This window comes from Prunus avium, chromosome 5 (assembly GCF_965620075.1).
Source record: "Prunus avium chromosome 5, drPruAviu1.hap1.1, whole genome shotgun sequence".
NCBI lineage: Eukaryota > Viridiplantae > Streptophyta > Magnoliopsida > Rosales > Rosaceae > Prunus > Prunus avium.
In genome coordinates, this window is record NC_142288.1 from 12,630,130 (window position 1) to 12,651,287 (window position 21,158).

Consider the following 21,158-nt stretch of genomic DNA (forward strand, 5'->3'; position numbering starts at 1 on the left):
TATCGCACAGCCGCTGAAAAACTTATCAGTACTTTTGAGCAGGTCGTGACGGAACACATCCCCGGAAATACTAACAGGTATGCTGATGCTCTTGCTACTTTGGGATCAAGACTCTCATTCATTAAAGAACAGCCCAACATTTCGGTAATAAGGAGGGACATGCCCATAATCGAAGCCATCTCTACAAATGAGCCGTTGGAAAAGGATGATTGGAGAATCCCTATTCAGAATGAACTTGCTCTGCTAAAAGACGGGAGCAATATTAAGAGCCTAAAAGAGTACGCAGTTATCTTTGGGGAGCTATACAAGCGCCTCCCTGGCGGTGTCTTGACACGTTGCATAGGGGAAGTAGAGGCACAAGAAAGACTCCAAGAGGTACATGACGCTTCTTGCGGACTGGATCAAGTGGTTAGCTTGTACCGGCGCCTACAGCGCAAAGGTTACTACTGGCCAGAGATGAAGAAACACGCTGCCGAAACTCAAGCCAACTGTCCCAAGTGTTCCACAATGACCACGATGGAGAAAACACTTACAACCTCGTTCACAGAAGATTGGAGAGCCCCGTACATAGCTTTTTTCATTGAGGGATCACTGCCAACTAATCCCAGGGATGCAAACAAGCTAAAGAATACTACTAAAAGGTACTTCATGGATGGAATGTCTCTGTATCGCAAGGGGTTCAATGGGGAGCCACTGAAGTGCTTAGGGGAATCAGAGGCACAACAAGTTTTGAAGGAAATACATGCCGGAGAATGTGGGGAACACCAGGGAAGAAAGAGGCTTCACCAATAGCTGCTGAGCTTAGGGTACTACTGGCCCACAATGAAAAACGACGCACACACTTTCGTCAAAAAATGCCATGCATGCCAAGTTCATGGGAACCTGAGTCACAAGCCCCCAACACTGTTACAAGACATGCGCACTCCTTGGCCCTTCCACACCTGGGGGCTTGATTTGATTGGAACTATTCACCCGCCTTCAGATGGTTACATATGGATCCTCACTGCCACTGAATATTTCACAAAATGGGTGGAGGCAGTTCCCCTTCGAAAGGCCACAGGAGCTGCAGTATCAAATTTCATAAGAGAACACATTGTATGCAGGTTTGGAATTCCGTACAAGATCGTCACCGACAACGGCACACCTTTTGTCAACAAGCAAGTGAACTCGACACTCAACGGATATGGCATCAAGCACCGACGTTCCACACCATATTACCCACAGGGAAATGGTCAAGCTGAAGCTACCAACAAAACTCTCCTGAGAATTCTGAGCAAAATGGTATATGAATACGAAGGGGGGTGGAGCCTCCACTTGCCAGATGCTCTGTGGGCTTACCGCACCTCTTCAAGAAGCGCCACAGGCTTCTCCCCTTTTTCACTTGTATACGGATCTGATGCGATCTCCCCTGTTGAGATCACTGTCCCCACAGCCAGGGTTCTGTCTGTCAACGACATTGAGTGGGATGCAAAATCATGCTCAAACTGGCGTTGTATAGACTTAGAATCTTTAGAAGAAAAAAGAGCAGAAGCTGAGAAGAAGATGATGTTGTACCACAAGACAGTTGCCCAAGCTTACAACAGAACAGTCAAGCCACGGAGCTTCAAACATGGTGATTTAGTGCTTCGAGTTGCTGATCATATGAGGAGGCAAGTATCGGGACCCTCCAAGTTTGCACCACCGTGGGAGGGTCCATTCACAGTCAAGGAGGCTTATAGTAGTGGCTACTATTGCCTCATCTCAGTCAAAGAAGGCACATTAACGGATCCCATCAACGGAAAGTGGCTCAAGCCATACTACTGTTAAGTCATTCCTGCATTTGTCTTTAGTCCTTGTTTCATTTCCTCTTTTAGTCAGGGAGTTCCTTCTGTAAACTCTCACCGATTTTCAGAAAATTTTGTGAAATGCTCCATCATGGTAGCGTTTGAAGGTGAAAACTACTCTTTTAATGGAAAATGGAGGAATGTTTTTCGGAAAAGGGGGTTTTTCTTGCCATTTAGCAAATTTTGTCGCAACAAACAAGCAGGATGAATTAGCAGTAAGTATCAAGCAAAGTCGCTTTGATGGGATCCCAAGCTATTACTAAGCATCATGCACAAGTAGTAGTATACACACACAAAAAAAAAAGAAAAAAAAAAGAAAAAAAAGAGTGATACACAGGTGATAGAAAGGTGATAAAAATAGCTGCAGGGTACAAATCACCAAAATAGCTGCAGGGTGCAAGTCACCAAAATAGCCGCAGGGTGCAAGTCACCAAAATAGCCGCAGGCTGCAAATCACCAAAATAGCCGCAGGGTGGAAATCACCAAAACAGCCGCAAGGTGCAAGTCACCAAAATAGCCGCAGGGTGCAAATCACCAAAATAGCTGCAGGGTACAAAATCACCAAAATAGCCGCAGGGTGCAAATCACCAAAATAGCTGCAGGGTACAAAATCACCAAAATAGCTGCAGGGTGCAAATCACCAAAATAGCTGCAGGGCTAGTGCAAATCGCCTAAATAGCTGCAGGCCAGTGCAAATCTCCCAAATGGCTGCAGGCTAGTGCAAATCGCCTAAATTGTTGCAGGACTGGGGCACGGTGCCTAAATTGCTTCTTGGTGCCATATGCAGCACCTCAGCACCTGAATGCGTCTCGACATATACACTTCGGTAGATCAAGCTATAACAAGCCTGCAAAAGTATGATCAAGTATTACCAAAAGGAAGGGAAGGGGAATAAAGCCCCTGCACTTCAAAAAGAAAATGTATATAGAAAATGAAGCAAAACGCAAACCTCAACTAGTGTGTATCATACAATATGGACGAGGCATTGCAAGGTGACCCTTTCGCAGCCTCCAATACGTAGCCAGCATTGTTGGAAGAAATCCCCTTCTCAAGTAAGAGCTCACGCAACTTGTGACATTCACTATCCAATTCCTGATGTTTGAGTTTCAAAGCTTGAGATGTTGCCCCTACTTTGAGGAATTGAATGGATATCGCTGCACTGCAAGCAGCTCGTGTCTCAAAAACAGCACGAGCTAACCTCATCTTCAATATGTCAAGCAGGAAACCCACTTGAAGCCCATATGAGATGGCGTCACGGATCGTATCTCTCCAACAAAGAAGTTTATGGTCAGAAATCTCCGAATATGACGTGACATCCATGCCATATAAAGACAAACCAAGACCACGAAATGCCAGATTCTTCGAAGAAAAAGATAGATTGCGGGCACTCTCGATGCGAGCCTCATAGCTATCAAAAAACTTACTCAAAGCTCTCACGGTCTCCGGGAATACTTGCGCCCCTCGGAATGTCTCATAACCTCGGAATTCGTAGCACAGTGGAAGAAGCTCGTCAGTGGATCTAAGTATTCTTGTGTCACTATCGAAGAAAACCATAAAGGCACTAAATGCATCTTCTAACTCATAACAAGAAGGGTCATACCCCGACATGTCTACCAAAGGTAAGTCCTCGCTAGAAGTATTGATCACTATATCAAATGTTGATGATGTGCTTGCCACGTGAATCTCTTTATCCTGAGTAATGTCCACCTGCAAGATAAAAAGAAAATATGGATCAATCTTAGATATACGTGGAAAAAGATGGCATGCACAGGATCAAGGTAAATGCAACGAATAAAGTATACCAAGTCGACATTACGTGGCGTGGAGGTTGTGGCGTCGTGGACAAATCCAAGGGAGGCGTCCGAGCAGAGCGGTTCCTCCAAAGAATGGTCCAAGCCAGCTAAACCACCATCACCAACTTCATCACCTCGACCGTATGCATGATCAGCCGGTATGTCGCCAATGGGTGACTCACTCCTTCCCATATGTGCAAAATCAGTTCCATCATCTTCACTATCGAGCTCAGGAGTGCTTGAAGTACTTATATCTTCCAGGTGGGAACCTCGACGTTTCCTCTTCCTCAAAGAAGCGCCTACGTGGTAACAAACGAATTAAGTATATGTATATGTAAATGTACATGCATTACTGTAAGCAAAATGTAGGTGCTGGGGGTTTCCGGCACTAACTTGGGACTGATGCGGTTGGCACCGTAGCCTGCTTAGGGCCGATGGGAGGAGAAAGTTTCTTCCTGGGAGGTCCAATCGTTGCCACTTTGGGTTTGAATTTCTTTTTTCTCAATGAAGAACGCTTCTCGCTCACGCCTTGCTTAGCTATTGATTTTTGCAGCACAGTGCTTCCTTTTGCCGACTCCAAGGACCTTCCTACGATTTTGCCATCCTTAGAAGTAAATTCCAAGTTTCGCCTCTCACTGAGTGCAATAGCTCTCTTTTCCGATATCAATCTTCGGTGATGATCAATGGAAGGGAGCAGCCTTTGCGGAGAACTCGCATGAAACCGAGTAAAATAGGCAAAGCAACGATTCCAATAAGTACGGTGGCCTTTTGAGCAACCGCCGATCCTCTCCCTGCTAGCCAAAGCAAGGGCAAATAGTCTACCATCATCTGGCACCCTTACTCTACTCCAAAATACCTTGTGCATTCCAAATGGATGGCGAAAGTCGGGTCTTGCTGGGACACCTTGATCAAGCCCAAATTGTCGTATAATCCGGTGAGTCAAGTAATGAACGGACACCTCAGAATGATCATCACCAAACGTAAACAGTGGGAGGCCTGCCATGTTCAGATATGCATCTTTTCTTGATTGCTCACCCCTTGGTATTATTATGGAAGTTTCTCCTACTCCTTCATAAAAGGACACGTGTGCAAATCCTATCGGTACCTTGGTATACGGGCGAAAAATGAAATGTTGAATGTCGTCCAGTAGCTCAAGGAAGTTTTGGCCTTTCCTCGGCTTTCTTCTAAACCACCGAGAAATCAAAAGGGGCATATCTGGCGTGTATGAATCATCACCAGCACGAACAAACAGTCCAGCTTGTGAATAAGGCAGTGGGTGCACATCCAGACCTTTAATATGCTCCCATAGAAACACCTGCAAAAAGCTCGAATTGAGAAAACTCTCCACTGCCATAGTTCCGGCCGCACCTTTCTCAAGAAGATGCACCTGATCTAGCAAACGATACAAGTACCCCAGGAACATGGGGGCTAACGGAATCACATCACCTCGCGCGATTGCCAGTGCTAAAGGAAACACTCTCTCATGCACACAATCCGGAGAGAAATCACAAAACACAAACTTTCCAAGCCATAAGGATACAAGTGCGTAAAGACCACATGAATGCCTTTTGTCTTTATCACCGAAATGTTTCACCCAGCTATTAAACCGAAGAGAGTGCTTACCCATGGCACCCCTTTTAAGGATCTCAAGCCTTTCTTTGTCTTTGGCATCCAGTATAATGTTAAAAGGATCTTGAGTACCAACAATGGGAAGATGAAGAATATTTACCACATCTTCAAGTGTAGGAGTGAATTCCCCCCACGAAGATATGAAAGTGTGTGTTTCCGAACTCCATCTCCTGATTACATGGCGAAGTAGCTGCACTTCTAAGTGGATTTCACATCGTTTGGATGCAAAAATGGCATTTAACACCGCAGCTTTCCGCAAGGTATCTCGTTTAATCGGGTCCCCTAACTCATGCTCGACCCATTCTGACCAACACCCAGTAATGCCACAAGGATATTGAAAGAATACAGGGACCGCCGGAAATAGGCCTCCTTCTATGCAACATCTGGAGATAGATGTGGGATCTATAATAGGAGCTGCCTCTGCCGTTGGCTCTTCATCTATAAGTGGACCTTCGCAAAGATTCTTGGACGACGGAGGGGGCCGTCCCCTCCTTAAGCCATCATCAAGGGAAAACAAGTTATCCTTCATCACTGGCGGTAACCTAGGTGAAATGCGGGAACCCATTAAAATGCACCATGTGAATACCTACAAGCAAGACAAGGAATAATGGTAAGATTCATCAAGAGGAAGGACATGCTGAATTCTCAAACAAAATCAACATGCCAAGCAAAACTTATGCACAAGCTTTCCAACTACTCTAGCTGGAACATCCCACACTCAAAAAAATCAGTAGAAATTAAGTTTACAACCAACAAATCCCAAACCTTCCAGATTAGAACTAGACGTGTCAACCCTCACTTTCCCAAAATTTCGTTGAATTTGGAGTTAGGGAAGCATGCCAAACAAATTTCTAAAACAGGTCATGCAGCAGAAACTGCACAATTCCAGCAGCTTTAGCCCTTACTTTGAAAATACACCACAAATTCATTTTTCCTTCAAAAGCCACAAAACCAATTCCAACACAGCCATTAAGAAGTCTACTTTCATGTGTCAAAATCTCCAGATCATATTCAAATGACAAAATTTCGAAAGGTCAAAGAACAACCACAGGGTACTTTGAGACTTTTTCACAAACACTTAGCGTGCATTAATTAGGAAAGCTTGTGTAGGTTTTGTTCATCACCAAGCTAAAAACCCTAAATCACAAGCTCAACCTCAGAATTCAGTGCCTAATTCACAAAGTTTTGAAAAAAAAAAAAAAAACAAAGGAACTCAAGCTTCAAGAAAACAAGCATGCATCAATGGCATCAACATCAATCCATAAACACACTTCAGAAAAATCAGGGCAGGGAACACTACAACGGTTGGATGATCCTCAATTTTGGATATATTGTAAACAACACAATTTCAAGCAAATTTCATGAAGCAGGCATAATTATCAGAGCGGCAGATATTAAAAAACAAGTGCAGAAACAGAATCTGCAAGCACTCACCAGCAATAAATAGACACAGAGATGGCAGACCAACTTGGTGGCGTCAGAAAAATTCCAAAAATTCCCAAGTTTTTACAGGCTATAGTAGTCGAGCAGATGAACAACTTTCATCAAGGAAGTTTTTCGATCTGAGCATCAGAAATATGACTTCTGTTTCGATGAACAGTAGCCACGGGTTTGGGTCTTGAAGAAGAGAAGGGAGAGCTGAAGGGGAAAGGAGAGAATGAAGAAGCACGGCAGCACATGCTGAAATACTGAAAAGCAAGTTAAAACTCTCAAATTCGCTGAAAGGAGTAAGCCCCTGACCCAACCTTTTAATATTATAAGTTTTCTACAGAAAGACTTATTAACTTTTAGGTAAACAAATAAAAGGCACTCCACTTATGAGAAGTTAAGTGTGGCTTTTCCTCAGCACTTCCTTTCAGAGCCATTGAGTTTTGATTTCCTCACAAGCTTTTCCCACACTATAATCGTATGGTTATATTATTATTATAATCATTTTTTCACTACTCTGATTATACTTGTCATCACACCTTGTCAATTTCCAATTTTGTTTGTCAATTGCACTCCATTTTGCAATTTCCCACTTTCTGCTCATCAATTGCATTCGGTTTTGCAATTTCTCACTATCTACTCGTCAATTGCATTTAGTTTTGCAATTTCCAAATTTCTGTCTATCAATTGCGTTCGATTGTGCAAATTCCAACTATCTGTTTATCAAAAGCAATCTTTCCTTTATCTCTTGGGTTAGCCAATTTCCACAACAATCACTTCAAATTTTGTATCGTTACTCAACATGCATTACTATCTCATGCATACCATCAAAAGATAAATCACAAGGGTTATTTGAACCATCCCCAATTTTAAAGGCTTTCTATTTTTAGGGCTGAAATTGATTACTTGGCCCATCTCTCCGCTACTTCAGGGCCCCAATAATCAAGGGGGCTAATGTTGAGGCCCAAAAAATCATAGGACAGGCCCATGCATATTTTAAAGCCCAATCGCTATCATGCTATAAAAAAATAGCCTAGTTAATGCACACATGCCATGCCAAGCAAGGCTACAATTTGGCATGTGGGGAGGCAGTGGTGTGAGTTTACCACTTTCACATGCAAACTTGTAAGAATTACAAGGTTTCGTAGGCCCAAGCCCACTTAGCCCACTGCACTGACAAGCATTATCTAACGCAATGCCCGAGCCACTGCAGTACGACATAGCCCGAGCCACTGCAATACGATATAACCCAAGCATAAGCACACGATAACGTGCAATGCCAAGCAACACCCTATTGTGTCAAATCTCGCAACAAACCTAAGTGGGCCCAAGCCACTTAATTATACGCCTGGGGCTTGCTGATTGGTTTGTGGTGTGGATGGTCACAAGTTACACAAGGCCCATTGATGGCTCAAAAGTGGAAGCTTTGGGCTGGGCACCAAAGCCAAGCCCATTTTCTTGAGTCATTAAACGGGTGAGCAGAGAGAGAAAAAAAACACAGCACCAGTTCTGAGCGACCGGTCGCCAGTACTGGGCGACCGGTCTCTTTTGCACAGAGTCGAAAACCCAAAACAGCACAGCTGGAGCGATCGGTCGCCCGTCACTAGCGACCGGTCTCTGAAGACTCTGCCTAAAAGCGACCGGTCGCTGGCACCTTGAGACAGGTCGCTGGTCACGATTTCCAGCTTCTTCGAATCTGCTTCAAAACGACTGGTCGCTCATCCCTTGCGACCGGTCGCTTCCTCCGACCTACCCTTATCCCACCTAAATACCCACACAACAGCAAAACAAGGTCCTGCGGTAAAACAAAGTCCTCCGGCAAAACAAGGTCCTGCGGTAAAACAAAGTCCCTGCGGCAAAACAAAGGTCCTGCGGTAAAACAAAGGTCCTGCCGCAAAACAAGGTCCTGCGGCAAAACAAAGGCACGGCAGCAAAATCAACAACCCAAAATAACTCCTTACCCGGCAACTGCATAAAATGAAGAGGTTATGTCATATCGGCTGGGAGACAAACACCTCGAAGTCGGAGAGCAAGCCGGACCACCTTGATACCAGAGTGCATGCGTGTGGGGGAAGCAAACTCGCAAGAAGTATAAAATGGCAAGGAAGCAGAGGAAAAGGGGGACAACCCGAACACGACGAAAGAAAACACCCAGAAACCCAGAAATCTACACCAAAACTTAACCTCCTCCTGTGATCATATCCTTCGAAAGCCTAAAATATCACCCCATCACCCATATTTTCCAGCAAGGTCTTTGATACCAACCCAAGCGGCAATCTCTCAATCTCTCTCTCTGCTAAACTTGTGGAGACTTAGCTCCCGCATCACAAGCCTTTCAAGCCAAGCATAACTTTCTAATTCTTTTATCACAGTCATCACCTCCTTGGTGGGAAGAAACAGAGCATTCCCTGAAAATCTACATTTTCTCGAAGTGTTTTGGGCCTGGTTCCGAACTCAGGCAAAGGGGCATCACTATTAGCTCTCTACGACGGCCCAAGTCCGCATTAAGCTGTTGTAACCGAAAAAAGACCCCCACACTTGTTGAAATCAAGGTAAAGAATGATTCTAAGATTTCATCGTTAGTTTGACTTTGATTATTTTTGTACTATCTTAATTGTGATTCATGGTAGAAAGAACTATGTGTGGCTTGATCCCTCAGTAAGGGTACGTAGACAACTTAAGCTAACCTAGGTGCAGCCGCAAGTTTATGATTTGTTTGTTATGTTCAGTTATGAAAAGATTATTTAGCTGACTTTCATATGTTGGTAAAGAAGGGGTTGAAGCCCATTGAAACTTTTGCTAATTGGAGTGTGGCTTATATCTTTTTCTGTGTAAGTAGATTTCTGGGTTTTGAGCCTTTTTCGGGGGAGACTTTGCTGGTTTTCAAGTAGAAGTCAAATCCTAAAGCAGTTTTTGGATTAGGGCAAGAAGGGTATTTTGGTCATTCGTGCCCGACACCTACTAGGTGTTGGACACGCACAGGTTTCGACACGGATTCCAAAGTGGAATTTGGGTCGGGTTCTTTCAAGATAGCTTGAAGCTTGGTTTGTTAAGTGTAGATTTGTGGATACTACTTCTATCAACCTAACGAACAAAAGGTGTTTGTCACAAAGTCCGCCAAATTACTTGATAGGGAATTTACTCTAGATAGGTCAAGCGGAACATAGATAGAAGTTAAAGAAATGTCTAATGAGCCACAAATCACCACTTAACAATCTGACAATTAAATTCTTCAACCTCAAGTAACACAAGCTCCACGTACATCGACTAGGGTGATCCAACCACCCCAAAGTTATGGGTTGCTTCATGACATCATTGGTGAGTTACATCTCCTTGGTGACAATGAAGAAAAGGATGATGCCTTTAATTACACTATGGCTATGTCTGACATTGACTCAAAGAAATGGCAGGAAGCCATGAAATCTGAAATGAATTCTATGTATGCCAACCAAGTCTAGACTCTAGTCGATCTGCCACAAGGCATTGTACCTATTGGAAATAAATAGATCTTCAAGAGAAAGATAGGCTCGGACCGTAAATTGGAAACCTACAAAGCTAGATTAGTAGCTAAGGGCTACAAGCAGAGAAAAGGGATAGACTAATCGGGCAGGTGGGTAGGAAAATCCTCGCCAGACAGCACTGCATTAAAAACAACTACGCACAAACTTCAGAAGGTAATCGATGAAGGGGGAAACTGGCCAACCACCTGTGTAGACAAGTCGGGTAGATGGCTGACGAAATCTTGGTCGAAGAACTATCTACTAAGACATGTACATGCAAACATCCAAAGGGAACTAGGAACAGGAAAACTGGTCAACCACCTGTGGAGACATGTCGGGCAGGTGGCGGACCAAATCTTGGCCTAAGAACTATCTACTAAGCACATGTATTTGCAAACATCCAAACGCAACTAGGAACAGGGAAACTGGCCAACCACCTATGTAGACAAATCGGGTAGGTGGGTAGGGAAATCCTCGTCAGACAGCTCTACTTTAAACACAACTACCTGCAAACATCGGAAGGTAACAGAGGAAAAGGGAACTAGGAACAGGGAAACTGTCTACTAAGCATATGTACATGCAAACATCTACAGGCAACTAGGAACAGGGAAACTGGTCAACCACCTATGTAGACAAATCGGGCAAACATAACTGTCTGCAAACATCTGAAGGTAACAGAGGTAGGGGAAACTGGCCAACCACCTGTGTAGACATGTCGGGCAGGTGGCTGAGGAAATCATGGTCAAAGAACAATCTACTCAGCACATGCACAAGCAAACACCTAAAGGCAACTAGGAACAGGGAAACTGGCCGACCTCCTGTGTTGACAAATCGGGCAGGTGGGTTGGGAAATCCACGTCAGGCAGCTCTACAGTAAATACAACTCCCTGCAAACATCAGAAGGTAACAGAAGTAGGGGGAAACTGGCCAACCAACTATGTAGACATGTCGGGCATGTGGGTAGGGAAATCATCGTCAGACAACTCTACATTAAACACAACTTCCTGCAAACATCGGAAAGTAACAGAGGATGGGGGAAACTGGCCAACCACTTGTTTAGACATGTCAGGCTGGTGGCTTACGAAATCATGGTCGAAGAACTATCTACTAAGCAGGGACGAATCTAGGATTTCAAAATTCCGTGGGCTAAATTTACCTTACGTACGCAGGAAATTTCAACAGTGAGGGCCATATTGCACCTTTACAACACGTGTGAGAGAAAAAAGAGATACGTTGAATAAAAAAAGGAGAAATGAAGGGAAAAAAAAACAAGAGAAAAGCAAAAAACAAATATAGGAAGAAGAAACTGTGGAAAAAGCTCAATTCGTAGTAGATCCAAACCATAAAAAAAGTGAAGAAACAAAGGGAAAAAAAAGAAGAGAGAGGTGGGAAAACAAAAAGAAATAGGAAGAAGAGAGAAAGGTGGAAAAGAAGAAAGCAAGACAAAAAAGAAGAAAATAAGAAAAAGAGAGAACATAGGTATTGAAATTTTTTTTTTTTTAAATGCATGGGCTAGAGAGAGTGACTACATGGATATTGAAAACTTAAAAAAAGGCATGGGCTATAGCCCATACAGCCCAATAGCTGGATTCATCCCTGCTACTAAGCACATGTACATGCAAACATCTAAATGCCACTAGAAACAGGGAAACTGGCCAAACACTTGTGTAGACAACTCGGGCAAGTGGGGAGGGAAATCCCCGTCAGACAGCTCTACAATAAACACAACTCACTACAAACATCGGTAGGTAACAGAGGAAGGGAAGTCCTCGTCAGACAGCTCTACATTAAACACAACAACCTGCAAACATCGGAAGGTAACAGAGGAAGGGGGAAACTGGCCAACCACCTGGGTATACATCTCGGGCAGGTGGTTGACCAAATCTTGGTCGAAGAACTATCTACTAAGCACATGTGCATGCAAACATCTAAAGGCAACTAGGAACAGGGAAACTGGTCAACAACCTGTGTAGACATGTCGAGCAGGTGGGTGAGGAAATCTTGGTCAAAGAACTATCTACTAAGCACATGTACATGCAAACATCTAAAGGCAACTAGGAATAGGAAAACTAGCTAACCTCCTGTGCAGACAAATCGGGCAGGTGGGAAGGGAATTCCTCGTCAGACGGCTCTACATTAAACACAACTACCTGCAAACACCAGAAGGTAACAGAGGAAGAGGGAAACTGCTCAACCACCTGTGTAGACGTGTCGAGCAGGTGGCTGACTAAATCGTGATCGAAGAACTATCTACTAAGCACATGTACATGCAAACTTTTAAAGGCAACTAGGAACTGGAAAACTGGCAAACCACCTATGCAGACAAATCGAGGAGGTGGGTAAGGAAGTCCTAGTCAAATAGCTCTACATTAAACACAACTACATGCAAACATCGGAAGGTAACACAGGACAGGGGAAACTGGCCAACCACCTGTGTGGACATGTCGGGCAGGTGGCTGAAGAAATCTTGGTCGAAGAACTATCTAGTAAGCACATGTACATACGAACATTTAAAGGAAACCAGGAAAAAGGAAACTGGCCAACCACCTGTGTAGACAAATCGGGCAGGTGGGTAGGCAAATCCTAGTCAGACCGCTCCACATTAAAAACAACTACCTACAAACTTCGTAAGGCAACAAATGAAGGGGGAAACTGGCCACCCACCTGTGTAGATATGTTGGGTAGATGGCTGACGAAATCTTGGCTGAAGAACTATATACTAAGCACATGTACATGCAAACTTCTAAAGGCAACTAGGAACATGGAAATTGGCTAACCACCTGTGTAGACTAATCGAGCAGGTGGGTAGGGAAATCCTCGTCCGACAGCTCTACAATAAACACAACTATCTGCAAACATCGGAACGTAATAGAGGAAGATGGAAACTGGCCAACAACCTGTGTACACATGTCGGGCAGGTGGTTGACGAAGTCTTGGTCGAAAAACTATCTACTAAGCACATGCACACGCAAACATCCAAAGGCAACTACAAACAGGGAAACTGGTCAACCACCTGTGTAGACATGCCGGGCAGGTGGCTGCCGAATTCTTGGTCGAAGAACTATCTAGTAAGCGCATGGACATGCGAACATCTAAAGGCAACCAGGAACAAGGAAACTGGCCAACCACCTATGTAGACATCTCGGGCAGATGGGTAGGAAAATCCTCGTCAGACAGCTCTACCTTAAAAACAACTTCCTACAAACTTCGGAAGGCAATAGATAAAGGGGGAAACTGGCCAACCACCTATGTAGACATGTCGGGTAGATGGCTTACGAAGTGTTGGTCGAAAACCTATCTACTAAGCACATGTACTTGCAAACATCCAAAGGCAACTAGGAACAGGGAAACTGGTCAACCACCTGTGTAGACATGTGGAACAGGTGGGTAGGGAAATCCTCATCAGACAGCTCTACATTAAACACAACTATCTGCAAACATCGGAAGGTAACAGAGGAAGGGGGAAACTGGTCAGCCACCTGTGTAGACATGTCGAGCAGGTGGTTGACGAAGTCATGGTCGAAAACTGTCTGTAGAAAACTTATAATATTAAAAGGTTGGGTCAGGGGCTTACTCCTTTCAGCGAATTTGAGAGTTTTAACTTGCTTTTCAGTATTTCAGCATGTGCTGCCGTGCTTCTTCATTCTCTCCTTTCCCCTTCAGCTCTCCCTTCTCTTCTTCAAGACCCAAACCCGTGGCTACTGTTCATCGAAACAGAAGTCATATTTCTGATGCTCAGATCGAAAAACTTCCTTGATGAAAGTTGTTCATCTGCTCGACTACTATAGCCTGTAAAAACTTGGGAATTTTTGGAATTTTTCTGACGCCACCAAGTTGGTCTGCCATCTCTGTGTCTATTTATTGCTGGTGAGTGCTTGCAGATTCTGTTTCTGCACTTGTTTTTTAATATCTGCCGCTCTGATAATTATGCCTGCTTCATGAAATTTGCTTGAAATTGTGTTGTTTACAATATATCCAAAATTGAGGATCATCCAACCGTTGTAGTGTTCCCTGCCCTGATTTTTCTGAAGTGTGTTTATGGATTGATGTTGATGCCATTGATGCATGCTTGTTTTCTTGAAGCTTGAGTTCCTTTGTTTTTTTTTTTTTTTTCAAAACTTTGTGAATTAGGCACTGAATTCTGAGGTTGAGCTTGTGATTTAGGGTTTTTAGCTTGGTGATGAACAAAACCTACACAAGCTTTCCTAATTAATGCACGCTAAGTGTTTGTGAAAAAGTCTCAAAGTACCCTGTGGTTGTTCTTTGACCTTTCGAAATTTTGTCATTTGAATATGATCTGGAGATTTTGACACATGAAAGTAGACTTCTTAATGGCTGTGTTGGAATTGGTTTTGTGGCTTTTGAAGGAAAAATGAATTTGTGGTGTATTTTCAAAGTAAGGGCTAAAGCTGCTGGAATTGTGCAGTTTCTGCTGCATGACCTGTTTTAGAAATTTGTTTGGCATGCTTCCCTAACTCCAAATTCAACGAAATTTTGGGAAAGTGAGGGTTGACACGTCTAGTTCTAATCTGGAAGGTTTGGGATTTGTTGGTTGTAAACTTAATTTCTACTGATTTTTTTGAGTGTGGGATGTTCCAGCTAGAGTAGTTGGAAAGCTTGTGCATAAGTTTTGCTTGGCATGTTGATTTTGTTTGAGAATTCAGCATGTCCTTCCTCTTGATGAATCTTACCATTATTCCTTGTCTTGCTTGTAGGTATTCACATGGTGCATTTTAATGGGTTCCCGCATTTCACCTAGGTTACCGCCAGTGATGAAGGATAACTTGTTTTCCCTTGATGATGGCTTAAGGAGGGGACGGCCCCCTCCGTCGTCCAAGAATCTTTGCGAAGGTCCACTTATAGATGAAGAGCCAACGGCAGAGGCAGCTCCTATTATAGATCCCACATCTATCTCCAGATGTTGCATAGAAGGAGGCCTATTTCCGGCGGTCCCTGTATTCTTTCAATATCCTTGTGGCATTACTGGGTGTTGGTCAGAATGGGTCGAGCATGAGTTAGGGGACCCGATTAAACGAGATACCTTGCGGAAAGCTGCGGTGTTAAATGCCATTTTTGCATCCAAACGATGTGAAATCCACTTAGAAGTGCAGCTACTTCGCCATGTAATCAGGAGATGGAGTTCGGAAACACACACTTTCATATCTTCGTGGGGGGAATTCACTCCTACACTTGAAGATGTGGTAAATATTCTTCATCTTCCCATTGTTGGTACTCAAGATCCTTTTAACATTATACTGGATGCCAAAGACAAAGAAAGGCTTGAGATCCTTAAAAGGGGTGCCATGGGTAAGCACTCTCTTCGGTTTAATAGCTGGGTGAAACATTTCGGTGATAAAGACAAAAGGCATTCATGTGGTCTTTACGCACTTGTATCCTTATGGCTTGGAAAGTTTGTGTTTTGTGATTTCTCTCCGGATTGTGTGCATGAGAGAGTGTTTCCTTTAGCACTGGCAATCGCGCGAGGTGATGTGATTCCGTTAGCCCCCATGTTCCTGGGGTACTTGTATCGTTTGCTAGATCAGGTGCATCTTCTTGAGAAAGGTGCGGCCGGAACTATGGCAGTGGAGAGTTTTCTCAATTCGAGCTTTTTGCAGGTGTTTCTATGGGAGCATATTAAAGGTCTGGATGTGCACCCACTGCCTTATTCACAAGCTGGACTGTTTGTTCGTGCTGGTGATGATTCATACACGCCAGATATGCCCCTTTTGATTTCTCGGTGGTTTAGAAGAAAGCCGAGGAAAGGCCAAAACTTCCTTGAGCTACTGGACGACATTCAACATTTCATTTTTCGCCCGTATACCAAGGTACCGATAGGATTTGCACACGTGTCCTTTTATGAAGGAGTAGGAGAAACTTCCATAATAATACCAAGGGGTGAGCAATCAAGAAAAGATGCATATCTGAACATGGCAGGCCTCCCACTGTTTACGTTTGGTGATGATCATTCTGAGGTGTCCGTTCATTACTTGACTCACCGGATTATACGACAATTTGGGCTTGATCAAGGTGTCCCAGCAAGACCCGACTTTCGCCATCCATTTGGAATGCACAAGGTATTTTGGAGTAGAGTAAGGGTGCCAGATGATGGTAGACTATTTGCCCTTGCTTTGGCTAGCAGGGAGAGGATCGGCGGTTGCTCAAAAGGCCACCGTACTTATTGGAATCGTTGCTTTGCCTATTTTACTCGGTTTCATGCGAGTTCTCCGCAAAGGCTGCTCCCTTCCATTGATCATCACCGAAGATTGATATCGGAAAAGAGAGCTATTGCACTCAGTGAGAGGCGAAACTTGGAATTTACTTCTAAGGATGGCAAAATCGTAGGAAGGTCCTTGGAGTCGGCAAAAGGAAGCACTGTGCTGCAAAAATCAATAGCTAAGCAAGGCGTGAGCGAGAAGCGTTCTTCATTGAGAAAAAAGAAATTCAAACCCAAAGTGGCAACGATTGGACCTCCCAGGAAGAAACTTTCTCCTCCCATCGGCCCTAAGCAGGCTACGGTGCCAACCGCATCAGTCCCAAGTTAGTGCCGGAAACCCCCAGCACCTACATTTTGCTTACAGTAATGCATGTACATTTACATATACATATACTTAATTCGTTTGTTACCACGTAGGCGCTTCTTTGAGGAAGAGGAAACGTCGAGGTTCCCACCTGGAAGATATAAGTACTTCAAGCACTCCTGAGCTCGATAGTGAAGATGATGGAACTGATTTTGCACATATGGGAAGGAGTGAGTCACCCATTGGCGACATACCGGCTGATCATGCATACGGTCGAGGTGATGAAGTTGGTGATGGTGGTTTAGCTGGCTTGGACCATTCTTTGGAGGAACCGCTCTGCTCGGACGCCTCCCTTGGATTTGTCCACGACGCCACAACCTCCACGCCACGTAATGTCGACTTGGTATACTTTATTCGTTGCATTTACCTTGATCCTGTGCATGCCATCTTTTTCCACGTATATCTAAGATTGATCCATATTTTCTTTTTATCTTGCAGGTGGACATTACTCAGGATAAAGAGATTCACGTGGCAAGCACATCATCAACATTTGATATAGTGATCAATACTTCTAGCGAGGACTTACCTTTGGTAGACATGTCGGGGTATGACCCTTCTTGTTATGAGTTAGAAGATGCATTTAGTGCCTTTATGGTTTTCTTCGATAGTGACACAAGAATACTTAGATCCACTGACGAGCTTCTTCCACTGTGCTACGAATTCCGAGGTTATGAGACATTCCGAGGGGCGCAAGTATTCCCGGAGACCGTGAGAGCTTTGAGTAAGTTTTTTGATAGCTATGAGGCTCGCATCTAGAGTGCCCGCAATCTATCTTTTTCTTCGAAGAATCTGGCATTTCGTGGTCTTGGTTTGTCTTTATATGGCATGGATGTCACGTCATATTCGGAGATTTCTGACCATAAACTTCTTTGTTGGAGAGATACGATCCGTGACGCCATCTCATATGGGCTTCAAGTGGGTTTCCTGCTTGACATATTGAAGATGAGGTTAGCTCGTGCTGTTTTTGAGACACGAGCTGCTTGCAGTGCAGCGATATCCATTCAATTCCTCAAAGTAGGGGCAACATCTCAAGCTTTGAAACTCAAACATCAGGAATTGGATAGTGAATGTCACAAGTTGCGTGAGCTCTTACTTGAGAAGGGGATTTCTTCCAACAATGCTGGCTACGTATTGGAGGCTGCGAAAGGGTCACCTTGCAATGCCTCGTCCATATTGTATGATACACACTAGTTGAGGTTTGCGTTTTGCTTCATTTTCTATATACATTTTCTTTTTGAAGTGCAGGGGCTTTATTCCCCTTCCCTTCCTTTTGGTAATACTTGATCATACTTTTGCAGGCTTGTTATAGCTTGATCTACCGAAGTGTATATGTCGAGACGCATTCAGGTGCTGAGGTGCTGCATATGGCACCAAGAAGCAATTTAGGCACCGTGCCCCAGTCCTGCAACAATTTAGGCGATTTGCACTAGCCTGCAGCCATTTGGGAGATTTGCACTGGCCTGCAGCTATTTAGGCGATTTGCACTAGCCCTGCAGCTATTTTGGTGATTTGCACCCTGCAGCTATTTTGGTGATTTTGTACCCTGCAGCTATTTTGGTGATTTGCACCCTGCGGCTATTTTGGTGACTTGCACCTTGCGGCTGTTTTGGTGATTTCCACCCTGCGGCTATTTTGGTGATTTGCAGCCTGCGGCTATTTTGGTGACTTGCACCCTGCGGCTATTTTGGTGACTTGCACCCTGCAGCTATTTTGGTGATTTGTACCCTGCAGCTATTTTTATCACCTTTCTATCACCTGTGTATCACTCTTTTTTTTCTTTTTTTTTTCTTTTTTTTTTGTGTGTATACTACTACTTGTGCATGATGCTTAGTAATAGCTTGGGATCCCATCAAAGCGACTTTGCTTGATACTTACTGCTAATTCATCCTGCTTGTTTGTTGCGACAAAATTTGCTAAATGGCAAGAAAAACCCCCTTTTCCGAAAAACATTCCTCCATTTTCCATTAAAAGAGTAGTTTTCACCTTCAAACGCTACCATGATGGAGCATTTCACAAAATTTTCTGAAAATCGGTGAGAGTTTACAGAAGGAACTCCCTGACTAAAAGAGGAAATGAAACAAGGACTAAAGACAAATGCAGGAATGACTTAACAGTAGTATGGCTTGAGCCACTTTCCGTTGATGGGATCCGTTAATGTGCCTTCTTTGACTGAGATGAGGCAATAGTAGCCACTACTATAAGCCTCCTTGACTGTGAATGGACCCTCCCACGGTGGTGCAAACTTGGAGGGTCCCGATACTTGCCTCCTCATATGATCAGCAACTCGAAGCACTAAATCACCATGTTTGAAGCTCCGTGGCTTGACCGTTCTGTTGTAAGCTTGGGCAACTGTCTTGTGGTACAACATCATCTTCTTCTCAGCTTCTGCTCTTTTTTCTTCTAAAGATTCTAAGTCTATACAACGCCAGTTTGAGCATGATTTTGCATCCCACTCAATGTCGTTGACAGACAGAACCCTGGCTGTGGGGACAGTGATCTCAACAGGGGAGATCGCATCAGATCCGTATACAAGTGAAAAAGGGGAGAAGCCTGTGGCGCTTCTTGAAGAGGTGCGGTAAGCCCACAGAGCATCTGGCAAGTGGAGGCTCCACCCCCCTTCGTATTCATATACCATTTTGCTCAGAATTCTCAGGAGAGTTTTGTTGGTAGCTTCAGCTTGACCATTTCCCTGTGGGTAATATGGTGTGGAACGTCGGTGCTTGATGCCATATCCGTTGAGTGTCGAGTTCACTTGCTTGTTGACAAAAGGTGTGCCGTTGTCGGTGACGATCTTGTACGGAATTCCAAACCTGCATACAATGTGTTCTCTTATGAAATTTGATACTGCAGCTCCTGTGGCCTTTCGAAGGGGAACTGCCTCCACCCATTTTGTGAAATATTCAGTGGCAGTGAGGATCCATATGTAACCATCTGAAGGCGGGTGAATAGTTCCAATCAAATCAAGCCCCCAGGTGTGGAAGGGCCAAGGAGTGCGCATGTCTTGTAACAGTGTTGGGGGCTTGTGACTCAGGTTCCCATGAACTTGGCATGCATGGCATTTTTTGACGAAAGTGTGTGCGTCGTTTTTCATTGTGGGCCAGTAGTACCCTAAGCTCAGCAGCTGTTGGTGAAGCCTCTTTCTTCCCTGGTGTTCCCCACATTCTCCGGCATGTATTTCCTTCAAAACTTGTTGTGCCTCTGATTCCCCTAAGCACTTCAGTGGCTCCCCATTGAACCCCTTGCGATACAAAGACATTCCATCCATGAAGTACCTTTTAGTAGTATTCTTTAGCTTGTTTGCATCCCTGGGATTAGTTGGCAGTGATCCCTCAATGAAAAAAGCTATGTACGGGGCTCTCCAATCTTCTGTGAACGAGGTTGTAAGTGTTTTCTCCATCGTGGTCATTGTGGAACACTTGGGACAGTTGGCTTGAGTTTCGGCAGCGTGTTTCTTCATCTCTGGCCAGTAGTAACCTTTGCGCTGTAGGCGCCGGTACAAGCTAACCACTTGATCCAGTCCGCAAGAAGCGTCATGTACCTCTTGGAGTCTTTCTCGTGCCTCTACTTCCCCTATGCAACGTGTCAAGACACCGCCAGGGAGGCGCTTGTATAGCTCCCCAAAGATAACTGCGTACTCTTTTAGGCTCTTAATATTGCTCCCGTCTTTTAGCAGAGCAAGTTCATTCTGAATAGGGATTCTCCAATCATCCTTTTCCAACGGCTCATTTGTAGAGATGGCTTCGATTATGGGCATGTCCCTCCTTATTACCGAAATGTTGGGCTGTTCTTTAATGAATGAGAGTCTTGATCCCAAAGTAGCAAGAGCATCAGCATACCTGTTAGTATTTCCGGGGATGTGTTCCGTCACGACCTGCTCAAAAGTACTGATAAGTTTTTCAGCGGCTGTGCGATACGGTGCCAGAACAGGTTCCTTTACTGCAAAACTGCCCTGTAGCTGACTTAGTACCAAGTTTGAATCTCCGATGACTTTGACTTTCTTTATGCCCATCTCTTTTGCCGTGGACAGACCCATAAGAAAAGCTTCGTATTCAGCTACATTATTTGTGCAGGGAAAATTGAGTTTGAATGAGAGAGTCGTGGCCTGTCCTTCAGGGTTAATGAGCACCACTCCTGCTCCTCCTCCGTTAGCAGTAGAAGAGCCATCAAAATACAGGGTCCAAGGTTCCTCCCCTGCGGCAACTGCTACTACTTCCGGCAGCTCTCCTGGAATATCCTCAATAAGAGTAGATTCTTCAACCTCAGGAAACAAGGCTAGCATGTCAATCACAGCCTGCCCCTTGATTGCCTTGGGGGTTATGCATGTGATGTCAAACTCAGATAATTGTAAGAGCCAGCGCGCTAGTCGTCCAGACAATACAGGTCTTGTGAGTAAGTATCTTACTGGAT

The 21,158-nt window shown here is 44.3% G+C and overlaps 2 protein-coding genes across 2 annotated transcripts; one reads left to right on the forward strand and one right to left on the reverse strand.

The window, feature by feature from the left end:
• Window positions 1-1,901: 1,901 nt before the first annotated feature.
• Window positions 1,902-13,753, reverse strand: LOC110746627 (uncharacterized). Its single transcript, XM_021946855.2, has 5 exons — window positions 6,680-13,753; window positions 4,010-5,831; window positions 3,626-3,915; window positions 2,773-3,530; window positions 1,902-2,670 (listed from the first exon to the last, which is right to left on the reverse strand). The coding sequence occupies exons 2-4, from the start codon at window positions 5,808-5,810 to the stop codon at window positions 2,778-2,780; spliced, it is 2,844 nt and encodes a 947-aa protein (XP_021802547.1). The 5' UTR covers window positions 5,811-5,831; window positions 6,680-13,753; the 3' UTR covers window positions 1,902-2,670; window positions 2,773-2,777.
• A 64-nt stretch (window positions 13,754-13,817) lies between these two features.
• On the forward strand, window positions 13,818-17,507 carry LOC148294333 (uncharacterized). Its single transcript, XM_088253709.1, has 4 exons — window positions 13,818-14,040; window positions 14,889-16,710; window positions 16,805-17,094; window positions 17,190-17,507. Exons 2-4 carry the CDS (start codon window positions 14,910-14,912, stop codon window positions 17,505-17,507), a joined length of 2,409 nt encoding a protein of 802 aa, XP_088109835.1. The 5' UTR covers window positions 13,818-14,040; window positions 14,889-14,909.
• Window positions 17,508-21,158: the final 3,651 nt, after the last annotated feature.

Bases quoted from the DNA above. Each gene is read 5' to 3' on its own strand.
- LOC110746627 (XM_021946855.2), bottom strand. From the start codon at position 5,810: ATGGGTTCCCGCATTTCACCTAGGTTACCGCCAGTGATGAAGGATAAC. The intron at 3,916-4,009 runs GTTAGTGCCGGA...GTTACCACGTAG, and splicing joins GCCAACCGCATCAGTCCCAA to GCGCTTCTTTGAGGAAGAGG. The intron at 3,531-3,625 runs GTATACTTTATT...TTTATCTTGCAG, and splicing joins CGCCACGTAATGTCGACTTG to GTGGACATTACTCAGGATAA.
- LOC148294333 (XM_088253709.1), top strand. From the start codon at position 14,910: ATGGGTTCCCGCATTTCACCTAGGTTACCGCCAGTGATGAAGGATAAC. The intron at 16,711-16,804 runs GTTAGTGCCGGA...GTTACCACGTAG, and splicing joins GCCAACCGCATCAGTCCCAA to GCGCTTCTTTGAGGAAGAGG. The intron at 17,095-17,189 runs GTATACTTTATT...TTTATCTTGCAG, and splicing joins CGCCACGTAATGTCGACTTG to GTGGACATTACTCAGGATAA.